Genomic DNA, 16440 nt, shown 5'->3' with positions numbered 1-16440 from the left:
CTGTTTGCGCAGAGCTGGGGCAGCACACAGGGTGAAAAGCACACACACACACACACACACACACACACACCCCTAATCATACTGGTTACTGACAACTGCTGATCTGGTAAATAAGCGAGCTGTCCTCTGTAGAAATCACGCTCTAACATGACAGAATACCACGAGCTAGGGAACCCCCTTATCCCCTCCCTGCAATGCTGAACATCTAACCACAGTAGTAGGTCTTCAATAGACCTTTGAGGAACTTTGATACCATTGAGTAGAAGACGACAGCATGACCATACAGGTGGATGGCATGCACAGATCATTACAAGATGTACTGTAATGGAGCTGAACAAAAAGGTGCAGTGTTTCAGATGAGGTAAGTATTCTGTGGCACTGATGTCTGCATAGTGTCCAGGCCGTGTTCTGCTGCCTATACTCATAACATCTTCCGTGTCAACAAACAAGTTTTTCTGTGACTGTATCAGGATCTCTTGATCTTTACCATGACTTCCTGGTCTTGTCTAGAGCAATCCCTACCTGTGGCACTTAACTAGCCAATATCCTCATGCCTCACCTGAGGCAGAACTGTATCATCCAGTACCATCTTTGGGGTCACGCTCTGAGGATAGTGGAGAAGCAACTTTACGCAGTGCTGATGAAAGACCTCTGTACTGGTTCCAGTGACGGTCACCACTTCGATGCACAGTATGTCTGGAGGCGACATCAGTTCTTCTATGAATGCATATCTCAGGCTCTTTATCAGCTTGACCATGGTGCTAGTACCAAGTCTCCTTTCCATGTGCACTCCCATCTTGGTGGAGGATTTGAAGGCTGTGTTTTTGAAGAAAGTGATGTTTTATGTCCTCCTTGCAGAATGATCCTGAATGGTGTTTGGAATTATGTTTTTGCTCCATCCCACTTTGCCTCTGGGTGTCAGTCTTCTGTAAGAAGGGTATGGGGTGGCTGGCTCTATCACCAAGGGAGATTGACATTGTCGGTACTGGCTTCAACACCATCCTCTTCACACGTTTCTTCTTTAATGCCCTATCGCAGGGTATGATGTCTGCTTGAGGGATTGCTGGCTTTCACAGACTCTTTTGGCTTCATTTTGGTGTCATTTCCTCTGGATCTGAAGTGACCTGTATGGATTGCTCAAGCAGATGTCATATGAGCCTAACATGCCTGGATTTGCAGGCATAGGTGCCAACTAAAATATTAGTGGGTGCTTAGCACCCACCGGCAGCCAGCTCCCCCCCTCCGCTCCAGCGCCTCCCGTCCGACTGCAGCCCCACCGATCAACTCCTCTCCCTCCCACCTGCTGCGATCAGCTGTTCTGCAGCGTGCAGGAGGCACTGTGGGGGAGGGGATGGAGTGGGGACAGGGAATGCTTGGGAGAGGGTGGAACTGGGTGGGAAGAGGTGGGGCGGAGGAGGAGCAGGGGTGGGAAGAAGAGGGGCAGGGGTGGGGGGGCTTGGGAGACGAGACGGGGTGGAGGCAGGGCCTAGTGCAGAGCAGGAAGAGACGAGACAGGGGTGGGAGTTTGGGGGAGGGGGTAGGATGAGGGTGAGCGCGGAGCCTGGGGCAGAGTGGGAGATTGAGCAGCTCTGGGACCCAGAGGAAGCCTGCGCTTGCAGGTCCTCAAGGAATATTACCAGCACACTGAGCACTTGTCCAAGATGTGGCTCTCCCCCAGGCAGAAGATGCAATGACTGTCCATCAGTGAGGGGAATGAGGCAGTCACAAGACTGGCATGGTTTGAACCCTAATGGTTTGGAGTCCACCATAAGGCATGAAGGTTGGCACAAAGTGCCTCATCCCACTGTGTGGGAAGAGAGATACCAGACTTGAGGAAGGAGAAGAAAGAAAATGAAATTTCTTCACCCAATTAGTGAAAAGGAATGAATTTGAAGCTCCAAAAAAGTAGTTGCCTTCATCTTGCTGCCACAGGTAAGAGTGAACTGAGGGAGAGTCCCGGCCACTCCATCCTTTATAACCTTGCACGGGACTCCAAGGTATTACAGAGCACATGCACAACCCTGACAGACCCTGCTATTCAAAAGATTCCAATATTGCAAAGACTGGCATCATGGGCTGACTGCAGGGGGGAATTGACATTTTGATAGTGACAAAGATGGTAGGGATAAGTCTGGAAAGGGAGAACAAGTAGCTTATTTTCAGTGCACTAGAGAAGGGAGCGCAAGTGGAGGGATGCAAAGAAATTAGTATCAGAGGGGCAGCCATGTTAGTCTGGATCTGTAAAAGTAGCAAAGAGACTTGTGGCACCTTATAGACTAACAGACATAGTTATGTAGTTACGTCTGTTAGTCTATAAGGTGCCACAAGACTCTTTGCTGCTTTTAAAGAAATTAGTGACACAGTCAAAGCGTTGGGCTAGGAAAATGCTCTTTGAAGCAACATTCTGAATAGATATGAACAGGGCAAGATCACATTGGTCAAGGCTACAGGAAAGGATGTTACAGTAACCAAAACAGGACATGATGAGATCCTGGATGAGACTATTAGCTGTGAGGATGAATAGAAAAGGCTGTGCCTTACAGATGTTATGCAGAAAAAAAAAATCAGCAATATTTAGACATAGCCTGGATACAAGACCTTAGAGAGAGGTTCAAGTCTGATATGAAACCCAGGTTACAAGCCTGAGTCACCTGATGGTATGCCTACACTACGAAATTAGGTCGATTTTATAGAAGTCAATTTTTAGAAATTGATTTTATACAGTCAATTGTGTATGTCCACACTAAGAGCATTAAGTCAGAGGCGTGCGTCCTCACTACCGTGGCTAGCATTGACTTACGGAGCAGTGCACAGTGGGTAGCTATCCCCCAGTCTCCGCCGCCAATTGGAATTCTGGGTTAAGCTCTCAATGCCTGATAGGGCGAAAACACTGTCGCGGGTGGTTTTGGGTACATATCGTCAGTTGCCTTTCCCTCTGTGAAAGCAACGGCAGATAATTGTTTCGCGCTTTTTTTCCTGGGTTACCCGTGTAGATGCCATACCACGGCAAGCATGGAGCCCATTCAGCTCACCGTCACCGCTGCTGTTGTGGGCAAGTCTACTGTGGGGGCTGCTGTGATCCAAGTAGCCAATGTAATCATTAGAAGAGCACAGCAAGGCGCGCTGCGCATCAGAGAGGCTTTGAAAACAGTGTGTGTGTGTGTGTCCGTCCGTCCTTGATGCAAACCCGCCCCCTTTGATGATTTTAATTCCCTGTAAGCCAACCACCCTCCCCCCTTCGAAATAAACTAACTATTGTTTTGAAACCATGCATTCTTTCTTTATTAATTAAAAAAAATGAGATAACAGACAAGGTAACCCAGGTGGGGTGGGGGAGGAGGGAAGGGCAAGGCCACATTGCTTATTGTAGCCACACTAAAAATCAAACTATGTGAATGACAGCCTTCTGTTGCTTGGGCCATCCTCTGGAGGTGAGTGGCTGGGTGCCCAGAGCCTCTCCTCCCCACCCGCGTTATTGGGTGAGGAGGCTATGGAACATGGGGAGGAGTGTAGGCGGTTATACAGTAGATGCAGCACGGGTCTGTGCTCTTGTTGGCTTTCCTGCAGCTCCAACAGACGCTTCATCATGTCTGTTTGCTCCCCCTCATTAGCCTCAGCATCGCGTCCTGCCTCCGCTCTTTGCGCTCACTTAATTCTTTCCTGGCTTCTGCTACTGAATGCCTCCATGCATTAAGCTGTGCTCTATCAGTGCGGGAGGACTGCATAAGCTCGGAAAACATGTCATCACGAGTGCGTTTTTTTTCGCCTTCTAATCTGCAATAACCTCAGGGACGGAGATGATATGAGGAGCGTAGAAACATTCTGCGCTCTGCGATTCTGGAGGGACTCCATGGTCACCTTGCTGCTGAGCTCGCCACGCTGACCAAACAGGAAATGAAATTCAAAAGTTCCCAGGGCTTTTCCTGAGTACCTGGCTAATGCATCGGAGTTCAAAGTACGGTCCAGAGCAGTCACAATGGAGCACTCTGGGATAGCTGCCAGAGGACAATACCGTCAATTTGCATCCGCACTACTCCAAATTTGTCACAGCAAAGTCAATTTTTGCGCTACTCCCCTTGTCGGGGAGGAGTACAGAAGTCGATTTTAAGAGCCCTTTAGGTCGACGGAACGGGGTTGGTTGCATGGACGCAGTCATTTTTAAATTGACCTAACACAGCTAAATTCTACCTAACACCATAGTGTAGACCAGGCCTAAGGTTATGAGGAGAGAACAGATGTGGGACCTAAATTTGTGCTGGCAGGAGGAGAGGAGAGAAAAGAAGATCAAAGTGAAGAGAGGAAGAGGAGAAGATAGAGGTGGTGAGAACTGCAGAGAGGTGGAGGTAACCAGGAAGGAGAGATGGAGCCAGTTGCGGGACAGAGGAAGACAGCTGCTAGGATGCAGAAGAAAGGTCTGGTGAGAGGCAGATGGTCAAGATTACAACCATCCTGGGGAAGATCTGTTACAGGCAGATCTCTCCAAATCACATTACCTGTTGGTGATGAAGGGACAAGACCAGGGTACATTTACAGATAGTAACATGCTTAAGATATCAATTATTTACTAACTTTTTAAAATCTGACATAAGTAACACGCTAAATATGATAAGCAGATCAGCAGAAGCTGTTATAGATGTAATCTACTAACCGGATGGATTCTTGCTATTTGACAATTAACCATTTATTAAAACATTTATCACTTAATCCTTCTAGAAACTATTTATAAATGTACAGTATAAAGAGTGACCATTTCCTCTATACAACTGCCTCCTTCAATGGTAACACATTGACATGTTTGGTAGACAGAAATTGCCCCCGCCGACCTGCACCGTTATCTATTCATGCAAACTTTCACTAGTTTTTACAGCCACAGGCATCATCTACCACCTGAATCATTAAGATAGATATTTCTGTTAGAAATGTGACTTTCTAATAGAAATGCTCCCCCACCTCCCTTAAAAGCTAACCTTTATTGTTATAACAGAGAAAATACCCTCTTAGGTGAGCTTATTTCTGTCTTCTCTTCATTTCTGTATTTTTAACCACTAATGAACATTAATTACTTTGAAAGATATTTTACCTGGTGTATTCCTCTTGCAGCTGACCAGGGTCAGGAGGGAAAAACTTTACAGCTAGACGAAGCACTGTGTTCTTTGGTCCTATGAAAAAATATTAAACAGTTTTACAAACAAATATCTCTATATAGAATAAGGAAAGGACTTATAACAATAGAATTTTAAATGAAGGAGACAAAACAGGCAGTTTGAATTACTTGTTACTGTTCAGTTTATCAATTAATTCCCAAATCTCCTCTAGTGACACCTCAATCTGGCTATCAAGAAGGCCAGGGCTTTATAAAGCAGCGAGCAAGCAACCAGGGAGTTTTGTGAACAGGGCTGCTAACAGGGAGTTTCGCAGGGGAGTGGGAAGGGGGCAAGGTTCACTTGCCATTCCTTAAAACCTGTAAACTAAACTATTTTCAAAACTTCTTGATTTAAACAATACCCTTTCATTAAATAGGTAGCTGTAGGAGAACACGCAGCAGAATGGGGGCTACCCAGTTTATTGCGCTGAGTGCAGCATGTATGATTACCTGCCCTGTGGGCGGGTGGCGTATGTGTGCATTTGGTGCAAGGAGCTCCTGGCCCTCAGAGACCACGTACGGGTTTTGGAGGCCAGGGTGGCGGAACTGGAAGAGCTAAGGGAGGCAGAGAGGAATGTTGATGAGGCTTTCCGGGACACTGTAGAATTGTCCCACCTCCAGTCAGACAGCCCCTGCGCTGCTGAGGAGGATGAAAGGTCCAGGGAAGTAAAGCAGTCAACGGGAGCAGAGGGAAACCTTCCCATGGTTGGGACCCTCCTTCCAGTTGGTGTTGGGGTATCCTCTCGCACTGAGGTTACCTCTCTGGGGAAGGGAACTCCAGTCACTAGGAAAAGGCAGGTGCTAGTAATGGGAGAGTCAATAATTAGAAACATAGATAGCTGGGTTTGTGTTGACCAGGAGAACTGTAGGGTGACTTGCCTGCCTGGTGCGAAGGTTGCGGATCTCTCGAGGCATCTAGATAGACTTATATGTAGTGCTGGGGAGTAACGGTCTCAAGTTGCAGTGGGGGAGGTTTAGGTTGGAAATTAGGAAAAACTATTTCACTAGGAGGGTGGTGAAGCACTGGAATGGGTTACCTAGGGAGGTGGTGGAATCTCCTTCTTTAGATGTTTTTTGAGGTCAGGCTGGGATGATTTAGTTGAGGATTGGTCCTGCTCTGAGCAGGGGGTTGGACTAGATGACCTCCTGAGGTCCCTTCCAACCCTAATATTCTATGATTCTAAGGAGAGATTAATGAGACTGGGACTCTTCAGCCTGGAAAAGAGACAACTAAGGAGGAGGATATGACAGAGGTCTATAAAATCATGATTGGGGGGAGAAAATAAATAGGGAAGTATTATTTACTCCTCCTCATAACACAAGAACTAGGGGTCACCAAATTAAATTAATAGGCAGTAGGTTTAAAACAAACAAACGCGAGTATTTCTTCACACAACACCATGGCTATTGGCCATTGTTGGAAGACAGGATACTGCACTAGATGGACCATTGGTCCAACCCAGTATTGCCGTTATGTTCTTAAATACACTATGAGCAAGAAAAACATTAAGGAAAGTGTAGGTCCTCTATTTAAAGGGGAAGGAGAATGACAAGAAGGTAGTTGAGGTTTTTAATGAGGTGTTTAATGTCTATATTGCTTCAGTCTTTACTGGAAAGTTTATTGGTGACCAGATACTCAACACAATTAATATTAATAGCAAGGGGAAACGAGTCAAAATAGGGAAAGAACATCTTAAATATTTACATAAATTAAATACATTCAAGTCGGCAAGGTCTGGTGAAATCCATCCTAAGGTACACAAAATATAAATGAAGCAATCTTGGAATCATTAACAATTATCTCTGAGAGTTTAGGGAGGATGGGTGAGGGAATTACAGACTAGTCATCCTAACTTCAATACCTGGAGAGATACTGGAACAAATTATTAATCCATTTATAAGCATCTAGGAGGATAATAGGATTATAAGGAATAGCCAGCATGGATTTATCAAGAACAAAATCATGCCAATCTAGTTTCCTTCGTTGACAGAGTTATTGGCTTAGTGATAGGTAGGAAGCAGTAGATGTGATGTATCTTTATTTTAAGTAAAGCTTTTGACACAATCCCCACATGACACTCAAACTAAGGAAATGTGGTCTAGATGAAATTACTATAAAATGGGTGTACAACTGGCTGAATGACAACACTCAAGGAGTAGTTATCAATGGTTTGCTATCTGATTAAGCAGATATATCTAGGGAGATCCCGCTGGGGTCAGTCCTGGTCTGGTACTATTCAATATTTCCATTAATGACTTGGATAATGGAGTGAAGAGTATGCTTATAAAATCTGCAGATGACACCACACTAGGAGGGATTACAAACATTTTGGAGGACAGGATTATAATTCAAAACAACCTTGACAAATTTGAGAATTGGTCTGATTTCAACAAGATGAAACTCAATAAGATCAGTACAGAATACTTCACTTAAGTAGTAAAAAATCAAATGCACAACTACAAAATGGGGAATAACTGGCTACATGGTAATACTGCTGAGAAGGCTATGGGGTTATAATGGATCACAAATTGAATACAACTCAGTGTGATGCTGTTGCGAAAAAAGACTAATATTCTAGGATGTATTAACAGGAGTTTCGTATGCAAGACAAGAGAGAGGTGAGGCCTCAGCTAGAGTATTGCATCCAATTCTGGGTGCCACACTTTAGGAAAGATGTGGACAAACTAGAGAGAGTCCAGAGGAGAGCAACAAAAATGGTAAAAGGTTTAGGAAACCTGATCTTTAAGGAAAAATTAAAAACCAAATGGCATGTTTAGTCTTGAGAAAAGAAGACTGAGGGGAGACCCAATAACTTTCAAATATTTTAAGGGCTGTGATGAACTGATCTTCATGTTCACTGAAGACAGAATAAGCAGTAATGGGCATAACATGCAGTAAGGGAGATTTAAGTTAGTTATTAGGAAAATCTTTCTACGGTAGCGTAGTGAGGCAATAATTCACCTCCTTCTGGTTGTCTCTGTAATTAGCTCTCCAGCATATGGAGTGCCTCCTACTGGCCGGTGTCTCACCTGCCGCTGGTCCCTGTGTCCCTCCTGGACTTCAGTGCCCTTTACCTTGGGGTTCTGCTCACTGCAGTACCCCCACACACTGGGTCTCCCCTCCCAGGGGAACCCCCAACCCTCTACACACACCTTAGCTCAGTGGTTTCTGCCAGTCGTCATCTATCCCCTTTCTCAAGGGGCAGACTGCAGTCCATAATGGCCACTCATCACCAGCAAGGGGGTCGGACCAGCTGCCTCTGTCTGTCGCCAGGCTGCACTCCTGCAGCCCCAGTACCTTCTTAGGCCTTAACCAAGGCCTCAGCCTGGAAAGTGGCCAGGCTGGAGCTCACTAGCTCCTTTGCCCTTCCCCAGCACTGCTCAGCCTCAGGTATCCTTGCTCCTTCAGGCAGCTGGGTCCTTGTCTCTCCAGAGAGTGAGTCTGCCTGCCTTCTCCCCAGGAGCCCTTCTTATATTGGCCCAGCCGGGTCCTGATTGGCTGCCTCAAGCCCACCCATGATTGGCTCCCTGGGGCAGCCCTTTCCCAGGGCTGTTTTAACCCCTTCAGGGTTGGAGCAGGGTGACCACCCCGCTACAGGTAGTTAAACTATGGATCTGGTTATCAAGGGAGATTATGGAATCCCCATCACTGGAGGTTTTTAAAACCTGCTGGACAGTCTAGGTTTACTTGGCTCTGCTTCAGCATAGGGGGCTGGACTGATGACTTGTCAGGGTCCCTTCTACCCCTACATTTCTATGACTCTATAATTATGATTTAACTATGTAATCAGGCAGGGTAATACCACACAGATACCTGTACTTTTTATAAATATCATATGCCCCTCAATGTATTTCCCAGTTCTCCACATGTTTAGACAAATCTCTGTGTTCCTATCCTCTTAGCAGCCATGCTGACAGAGAGATCCTTGGCTGGGAGCAGAGAGGAAACAGTGTTCTGTAGGATTAGATATGGCCAGACTTTCAGACCAACTCCACCCAAGCTATTAGAGAACAAGAGCTACTACAACTACAAGAGAGTGATTAAGATCATGGAAGCTTTGCCTCTCCTGAGCCTAGTAACGACCTTTGCTATTAGAAAGAATGGGGAAAAACTGCAGAGAACACAGAATCTGCCAGTACCAATAAGGTTTTTGCAAGGTGGGCTATTCAGAAGAATGGTGAATAGATTTATTTTTGGTGTCCTCCACTGGGAATCCATTCCACTATCACCTGAGCCGCTGACTATTTGTGAGGGTCCACACCAGACAGTGTCTTTTCCTGACAGCCAAGTGGCTGTTGGGAGCATGGCCAGCTCCAAGGTTTTTGTCGCCCCAAGCGGCAAGGGGAAAAAAAAAAAAAAAAAAAAGCTGTAATCGCGATCGGTGGCAGGTCGAAGAGCCGGACGTGCCACCCCAAGCACCTTCTTGCTGCCCTGGTGCCTGGAGCCGGCCCTGGTTGGGAGCATCTTGCAGGACAGTGCCCAACTACATATATATATACACACACATACATACATACATACATACACACACACACACACACACACACACACAATATATATATATATGGCTTCAAAAACAAAAGTCAATATCCTATCCGTTTCTGCTTCTTGAGGTAGAATATAGTTACCTGATCATTTGTAAAAACAACTAGGAGTCCTTGTGGCACCTTAGAGACTAAAAAATTTGGGGGTGTCCCATCTTTTCATGTGCTGTATATTTATACCTGCTTACTGTATTTTCCACTCCATGCAGCCGATGAAGTGATTTTATCCCACGAAAGCTTATGCCCAAATAGCACTGTTAGTCTCTAAGGTTTCACAAGAACTCCTCATTATTTTTACTGATACAGACTAACATGGCTACCCCTCTGAAACCTGACCATTTGTGTAAATCAGGAGCATCTTTAGGGATGTTATGAATGGGATTTTCAAAAGCACTCAGTGTTGACCTACCTCTGCTTCCATTGAAGAAAACTGCCTAATTTATCAAATGGGAGTAAAGTTAAGCTAATGTTGAGCACTTTTGAAAGTCCCATCCCAGGTCTATGAAAGCCCTCTGCACATACAGAACCACTCATATACTCTGGGTATGCATGTGTAGATCATGTGCGTTGCAGGCAGGATATATCCATGGTTATTACAATTTAGACTGGAGGAACTTGGAAGCCCTTTTCTAATAGCAGATTACTAGTTATTTGCCATAAAGCTAGCAGGTCAGAGTTTTTCTCCAATTCAGTGACTAGAGCATATTATAAATAGGGGCAACATGTATGTTCTTTTAAAAAAATAATTAGTCTTTGATAAAGAATATGGCAGTCACATTTATCAAAGTTATTGAAAATAAACGCCCTAATGAACACTATACAAAAGTTTATATACACCTTTATCCCAATATAACGCGGTCCTCGGGAGCCAAAAAATCTCACCATGTTATAGGTGAGGCCGCGTTATATCAGGGTAGAGAAAGGAACCGCTCCCCACCCTAGCTCACCTCCGCCTCCTCCCTGAGCACACCGCCACCGCTCCGCTTCTCCCTCCCTCCCTTCCAGGCTTGCCGCGCCAATCAGCTGTTTGGCCTGGCAAGCCTGGAAGGGGGGAGGGAGGAGGAAGAGAAGCATAGTGGCAGCGGCGTGCTCAGGGGAGGAGGCGGAGATGAGCTGGAGCAGGGAGTGGTTCCTCTGCGCCCCCCGTTACTTGCTGCAGCCCTCTCCAGGGCCCCCCCGCCCCAGCTCACCTCCGTTCCGCCTCCTCCCACGAGCGCACCGCAGCTCTGCTTCTCCCCACTCCCTCCCAGGCTTGCCATGCCAATCAGCTGTTTGGCACAGCAAGCCTGGGAGGGAGGAGGAGAAGCGGAGCTGAGCAGCGTGCTCGTGGGAGGAGGCGGCGGCAGCGGCGAACTGGGGCTGGGAGTGGTTCCTCTGCGCCCCCACCCTTACTTGCTGCGGCCCCCTTGCCCCAGCTCACCTCCACTCCGCCTCCACCTACAAGCGCGCCGCAGCTCCGCTTCTCCCTCCCAGGCTTGCAGTGCCAAACAGCTGCCTGGGAGGGAGGGAGAAGTGGAGCTGCGGCATGCTCATGGGAGGAGGCGGAGCAGAGGTGACCTGAGGCGCGGGGCCCCGGAGAGGGCCGCAGCAAGTAACAGGTGGGCACAGAGGAAGTGCTTGCAGTAACGCGAATTCGGATATAACAAGGTAAAGCAGCCCCGTCCCCCGGAGCGCTGCTTTACCGCGTTATATCTGAATTCACATTATATCGGACCACATTATATCGGGGTAGAGGTGTATATTCAAAATAGATGAACAGAGTTGGTTCAAGTGTAAATTTTAGTAATGTTCTTAGTATATTTAAAAGTCTTTACAGCCATAGAACATATCAGCAAAGACTCCAAACTACATACGCATCATTTACGTCACAAATCTGTATCAACTCCATACACTAAAACTATAAGCATGTCTGAAGTGTATTAACTTAAAGCCTATTAAACACCTACCACTCACCACCTTCTTGCTGAGAAATTAAAATATAAGGAAACACTGAAAAAACAAGTAGTACATCAATATTAACCAAAAAAGAGAAAGTACAGGGAAAGACTTTATATTATTGTTGGAGTTCTGAGCAACATGGATGATTTGAGCAATCCTCACTGAAGGAGGATGAGATGATTTTTTTTTTTCAACTGCAATACTTAAAACAAGAAACCTGCACATCTGAAACATCTGTTAGCGTTCAGGTCACAGAATTTCAAGCATACTTGAAATTGAAGCACATTTTAGTTTTAAAACATTTACTATAAAATGGAAAGCATTTAAACGTACCACTTCCCACACCCTTTTAAAGGCTTGAAAAGGAAAGCTATATTTTGTACAATTCCACAAAGGAAAAAGTTAGTTGATTTAAAATATGAAAAACATTCCTTAGTTTCAGTTTTCATTAGTCCATGCCTCAATACTTGCCTGCTAATTAATGTATTTTAAAACCAATAAAGCAGTTAGTTCATTCTCATAGAGCTGCACATGCAGTGTAAGTTCTGTTAGAATTCTTCCATTCAAAAATGTCTTTGTGCCATAACAACAGCTAAAATAAATTGTTCATGCAGACAAGAGAGATACTTTCAGAGCTCTCTGCATGAATGCACACACTTTTACTTCAAGCTTTGCTTCTCAAGTCAATTTTAAAAGTAGGAGAGTGTGGAAAAGGGGTTCCAGTATTCAGTACTAACTTAAGAAAAATACTCTCTTGGGAGATACCAAAAAATAGCTTTAAAAAAAATGAACCCCCTTTTCCAGCGGTTGCAGGTTTAACATGGGACAAAAGACAACCACCACCACCACCAATGTCTTTTAAGGCCTAAAAATCTAGCTGACCTAACAAAAAGACTCAATTGAATATAGACTTTAGGTCAGCAGATAATGGCCTCAGTCATATAGTTTAGCACAGGGGTGGCCAACCTGAGCCTGAGAAGGAGCCAGAATTTACCAATGTACATTGCCAAAGAGCCACAGTAATACATCAGCAGCCCCTCATCAGCTTCCCCACCCCGCTCCCAACACCTCCCACTCACTAGCAGCCCCACTGATCAGCGCCTTCCCCTCCCTCCCCACACCTTCCAATCAGCTGTTTCATGGCATGCAGGAGGCGGGGGGGGGGAGGGCATGGTAGGCTCAGGGGAGGGGGCAGGAAGGGGTGGACTGGGGTAGGGCCTGTGGCAGAGCCAAGGGTTGAGCAGTGAGCACCCGCCCCCGTCACAATGGAAAGTTGGTGCCTGTAACTCCAGCCCTGGGGTGGGTGCCAATACAAAGAGCCACATATTAACTTCTGAAGAGCTGCATGTGGCTCTGGAGCCACAGGTTGGCCACTCCTGGTTTAGCATGTCACCATGTTCTGGGCCATGGTCTGCAAAGACAGTATTTTGATTAAACTATTTACCAGGTAGCACCTGGCCATCAGTATGATTAGGTAGCAGATATTAGTATAAATCTAAGTTTCCCCAGTCTATTCAAGTATGGTACATGATGCACACAGAACGAACAGGCACTTGCTAGATGCATGACTGCACAGCTGATGCCTGTAAGTGTCTCTGCGACGCTGGCAAACCAGGTGCCTGCTCAAGCCAATGCCCTGGGCCTCACTGAACACTTACAAATGCATAGCTAGAAACCAGTCTTGCTTGCCTGTGCCTTAGCATTGTCAAAATAGATATTAGATGTCAAGTTGATAAGAATGTTTAGCATTTTATAAGATGCTGCATGTATTGATCTCACCTATAATCTCTATAGACCATGGTATAAAGTTATATTGAGTGTTTGCCTTGTAAACCTCTGTAATTGTGTAACTCAACAAACAGGAGGAGCAGCATTGATTAAGGTAAACTGCTCAGCACACAACATGGTCCACTTGTGGCAAATGACATGTTGTATAGCATCAAAGGACAGACTGTTGATTGCATTTCTAACTCCCTCCATGAAGGACAGACCTACACATGAACTCATCCTATCAGTTTGGACTCTGGAGTGGCTAACAAACCTTGATGAGTAGAAACAATCTCCTTCATGCTGTCTGGACACTGAGAGACAAAGACTCCTAAACATAAGCAAATAAATCCCCATGTTGTTTGGCATGGGTTAGCCCTAAAAGACATTTTGAATTGACAGATTACTACAACTGTGTCACCTTTTGAAACTCAGACAAACTCGTGTGTGACTTTTGAAACTCAGACACACACACACACACACACACTCACTCTTTAACCTCTTTAAATAACTCATTCTCTTTTCCTAGCTAACAAACTTTTATTACAGGATTGGCTACCAACAATTTTTTTAGTGTGAGATCTAAGGTACAAATTGATGTGGGGTAAGTGACCGATCTCTTGGAATGGGAAGCAACCTGAATATTTTTTGGTGTAAGTGACCATTTATTACATAGTCCAGTTTGCAGTGGCAAGATAGATTGAAATGTCCAAGGGGAGACTGACTGTGACTCCATTAGAAGCCTATTGTAGTACTTTGGGAGTTCAAATGTGTTACTGGGTTGGTGAAATCTAATTATAGAACATACAACCATTTTGGACTGTGCACCCTGCTTTTTGAAAATCTACCCTGAGATTGGCGCACACAGTCGTAAGCCACTCCAGACAGTGTGACAGTCCCACCAATTTTTTGTCAACTGTTCTCCTTGGGAGAGAATTCCTCTCCCAAGATGGAAACCATTTGAATACACAAGAGCTACCATGTGGCATGCATAAGGAGATGATCCTTTAAAATAGAAACTTGCTATTGGTAATTCTACAGAACAATGAACTTAGGTTCTCCTGAAGAGGCTCTCTCTATAGCTAGTACTATGCCTTTTTATTTATTTTTCTAAGGTTGAAGAGGATGAAAGTTAAAAACTTGCACCATGGGTTTAAGCTAAAAAAGTCAATTCATCTCAATTTCTTGTTGGTCAGGTTAGTTTGAAGAATTTCTAAAGAAACCTCCAAATAATAACTTTCTACAGTGTTCTGGGGCCATTTGCCAAAGACCTCCTTCATTAACATAAGCTTCTGCAGACTACTGTCAGCAACAGAAAAAAATAACTCCAAAAATGATTACTGAAAGGCCCTGTATAGCATAGTCAATAAAATTGTTGGCAGGAGTGGGAATCCACCACACGTTCCTGCACTTGTGATTCCACGAACCCCTACATTTAGAAGCAGCAAATGTGTACCCAATTTGATCCTGTTCTAGAAAAGGAACGTCTTGTACATGGCTGAAGAATTAGGCTGCACATGCTAGATTTTAGATGATATCAGCTCACTATATATTTTCATCTTTTCTTTGGGCCTTTGATGAAAACTAAAGCAGAGAATGTCAGTGCTGCAACTCTCTCTTATTGAGCAAAGACTGGAAACAATTTCACTCCAGAGATTGTCCTCCTCCTACACAATGGATTCTTTCCACATCAAAACAACCTAAGCTAAACAAAGCTCCAACAATATGACTGATACTCTTCACCTAAATCTAACAACATCTGATCCAATCTACCCAGATGTATATCACTGCAAAGTGACAGGTTTTCAGTCATTTCAAGTTCCATCCAGAATCAGGTTTACAAGTCCAAATACAAATCCTTTATCTCCCCCTTCCAAAAAATATTTTCCAAATATCTCCTAAATAGCTAAATAGATAGCTGCCTTCTGAATCCAGGTTTAACAGCTCTGTTAGTCATGGCTTAATGTAACACAACTAAGGACTTTAGATTTCCCGCATTCCAGACATTAGTTGGTATCAGACACAAGTTTGTGTACACACTATCTGTAGAGATGGCGTGCCACGTTTTGAGAAGGATATCTCAAAGATGTTAAGAATGTAATCCCCTTGTCCATAAGGAACAAGATCAAGGTTGTGTGGTTTATGGCTACTACGTGTTACCACATTGGAAGCAATTGAATCCTTTATCGTTTTGTGGTCTAACACAACACAAGATAGTCACATTTTGTAAATTAACTGTATCAAAGCAAAGCATATACTGGGGTTTAGATAGGAGGAGGAAAAGAAGTCTTCCATTTGTTGGCTGTCTTAGAGCTTAATCATATGAGATACTGAACACACTCAGCCTCCACTTAAGTGAATGGGAGTGGGCATTCACACGTCACAGAATGGAGACCTAATGGACAAAGAGCGAGCAACTAATTGGACAAGATTTAGGTCTCTGAGGAAGCAGCAAGTTATCTTTCTAGAAAAAGAAAGATCTACATTTAGTTCAAAATAGACCACAAAGCATGCAGTAATTCAACATGGTAGTAAAACTATGAATGGCACATATTCTAGAAATTTTTGATACTATGAGAGAGCTTGAAGCCATCTTGAAGGTTTGAGTTTGTAGATGTATGTTTAAATCAACTATATATGGTAATGACAAGTACAAAACCAGCAAACCTGATTAAAAAAAAAATCAACTAACTGAAAACAAACCAAATTAAATTCCTGAAAAATTAAAGGAAAACTCTTTTAAAAAAATTAAATATGTACTTACTTCGTACTTGTTTAACGATAGGTTTCATAGGTTCAAGCCAAATCTGGAAGTGAGATAAAAGTTAAAAATTAATATCCATAATCTAATGCTACACAAATGTTGTAAAACACCAAAACCAAAAATCAACTAAAAAATACTTACTAAATGAGCATGTATTTCTCTCTCCCTATTTCAGTGCAATAGCATAACAATTTTCTTCCACCAGTTGAACAAACATGCTTAGCCATGATTTAAACTTAAAAAGAGAAGGTTACTCACCTTGCAGTAACTGAGGTTCTTCAAG

The 16440-nt window shown here is 44.2% G+C and overlaps 1 protein-coding gene across 7 annotated transcripts in view; it reads right to left on the bottom strand.

Moving 5' to 3' along the window:
• Positions 1–16440, bottom strand: part of FARP2 (FERM, ARH/RhoGEF and pleckstrin domain protein 2) — a 191931-nt gene that overhangs the window by 112244 nt on the left and 63247 nt on the right. For all 7 annotated transcript variants that reach the window (XM_045029426.1, XM_045029425.1, XM_045029428.1 and 4 more), the window contains exons 4-5: positions 16158–16200; positions 5081–5159 (exon numbers count right to left, since the gene is read on the bottom strand). In XM_045029426.1, the coding sequence (XP_044885361.1) occupies positions 5081–5159; positions 16158–16200 (122 nt within the window). The remainder of the gene's footprint in view (positions 1–5080; positions 5160–16157; positions 16201–16440) is intronic.

Source organism: Mauremys mutica, chromosome 9, assembly GCF_020497125.1.
Source record: "Mauremys mutica isolate MM-2020 ecotype Southern chromosome 9, ASM2049712v1, whole genome shotgun sequence".
NCBI lineage: Eukaryota > Metazoa > Chordata > Testudines > Geoemydidae > Mauremys > Mauremys mutica.
This window is presented reverse-complemented; position numbering and strand designations above follow the sequence as displayed.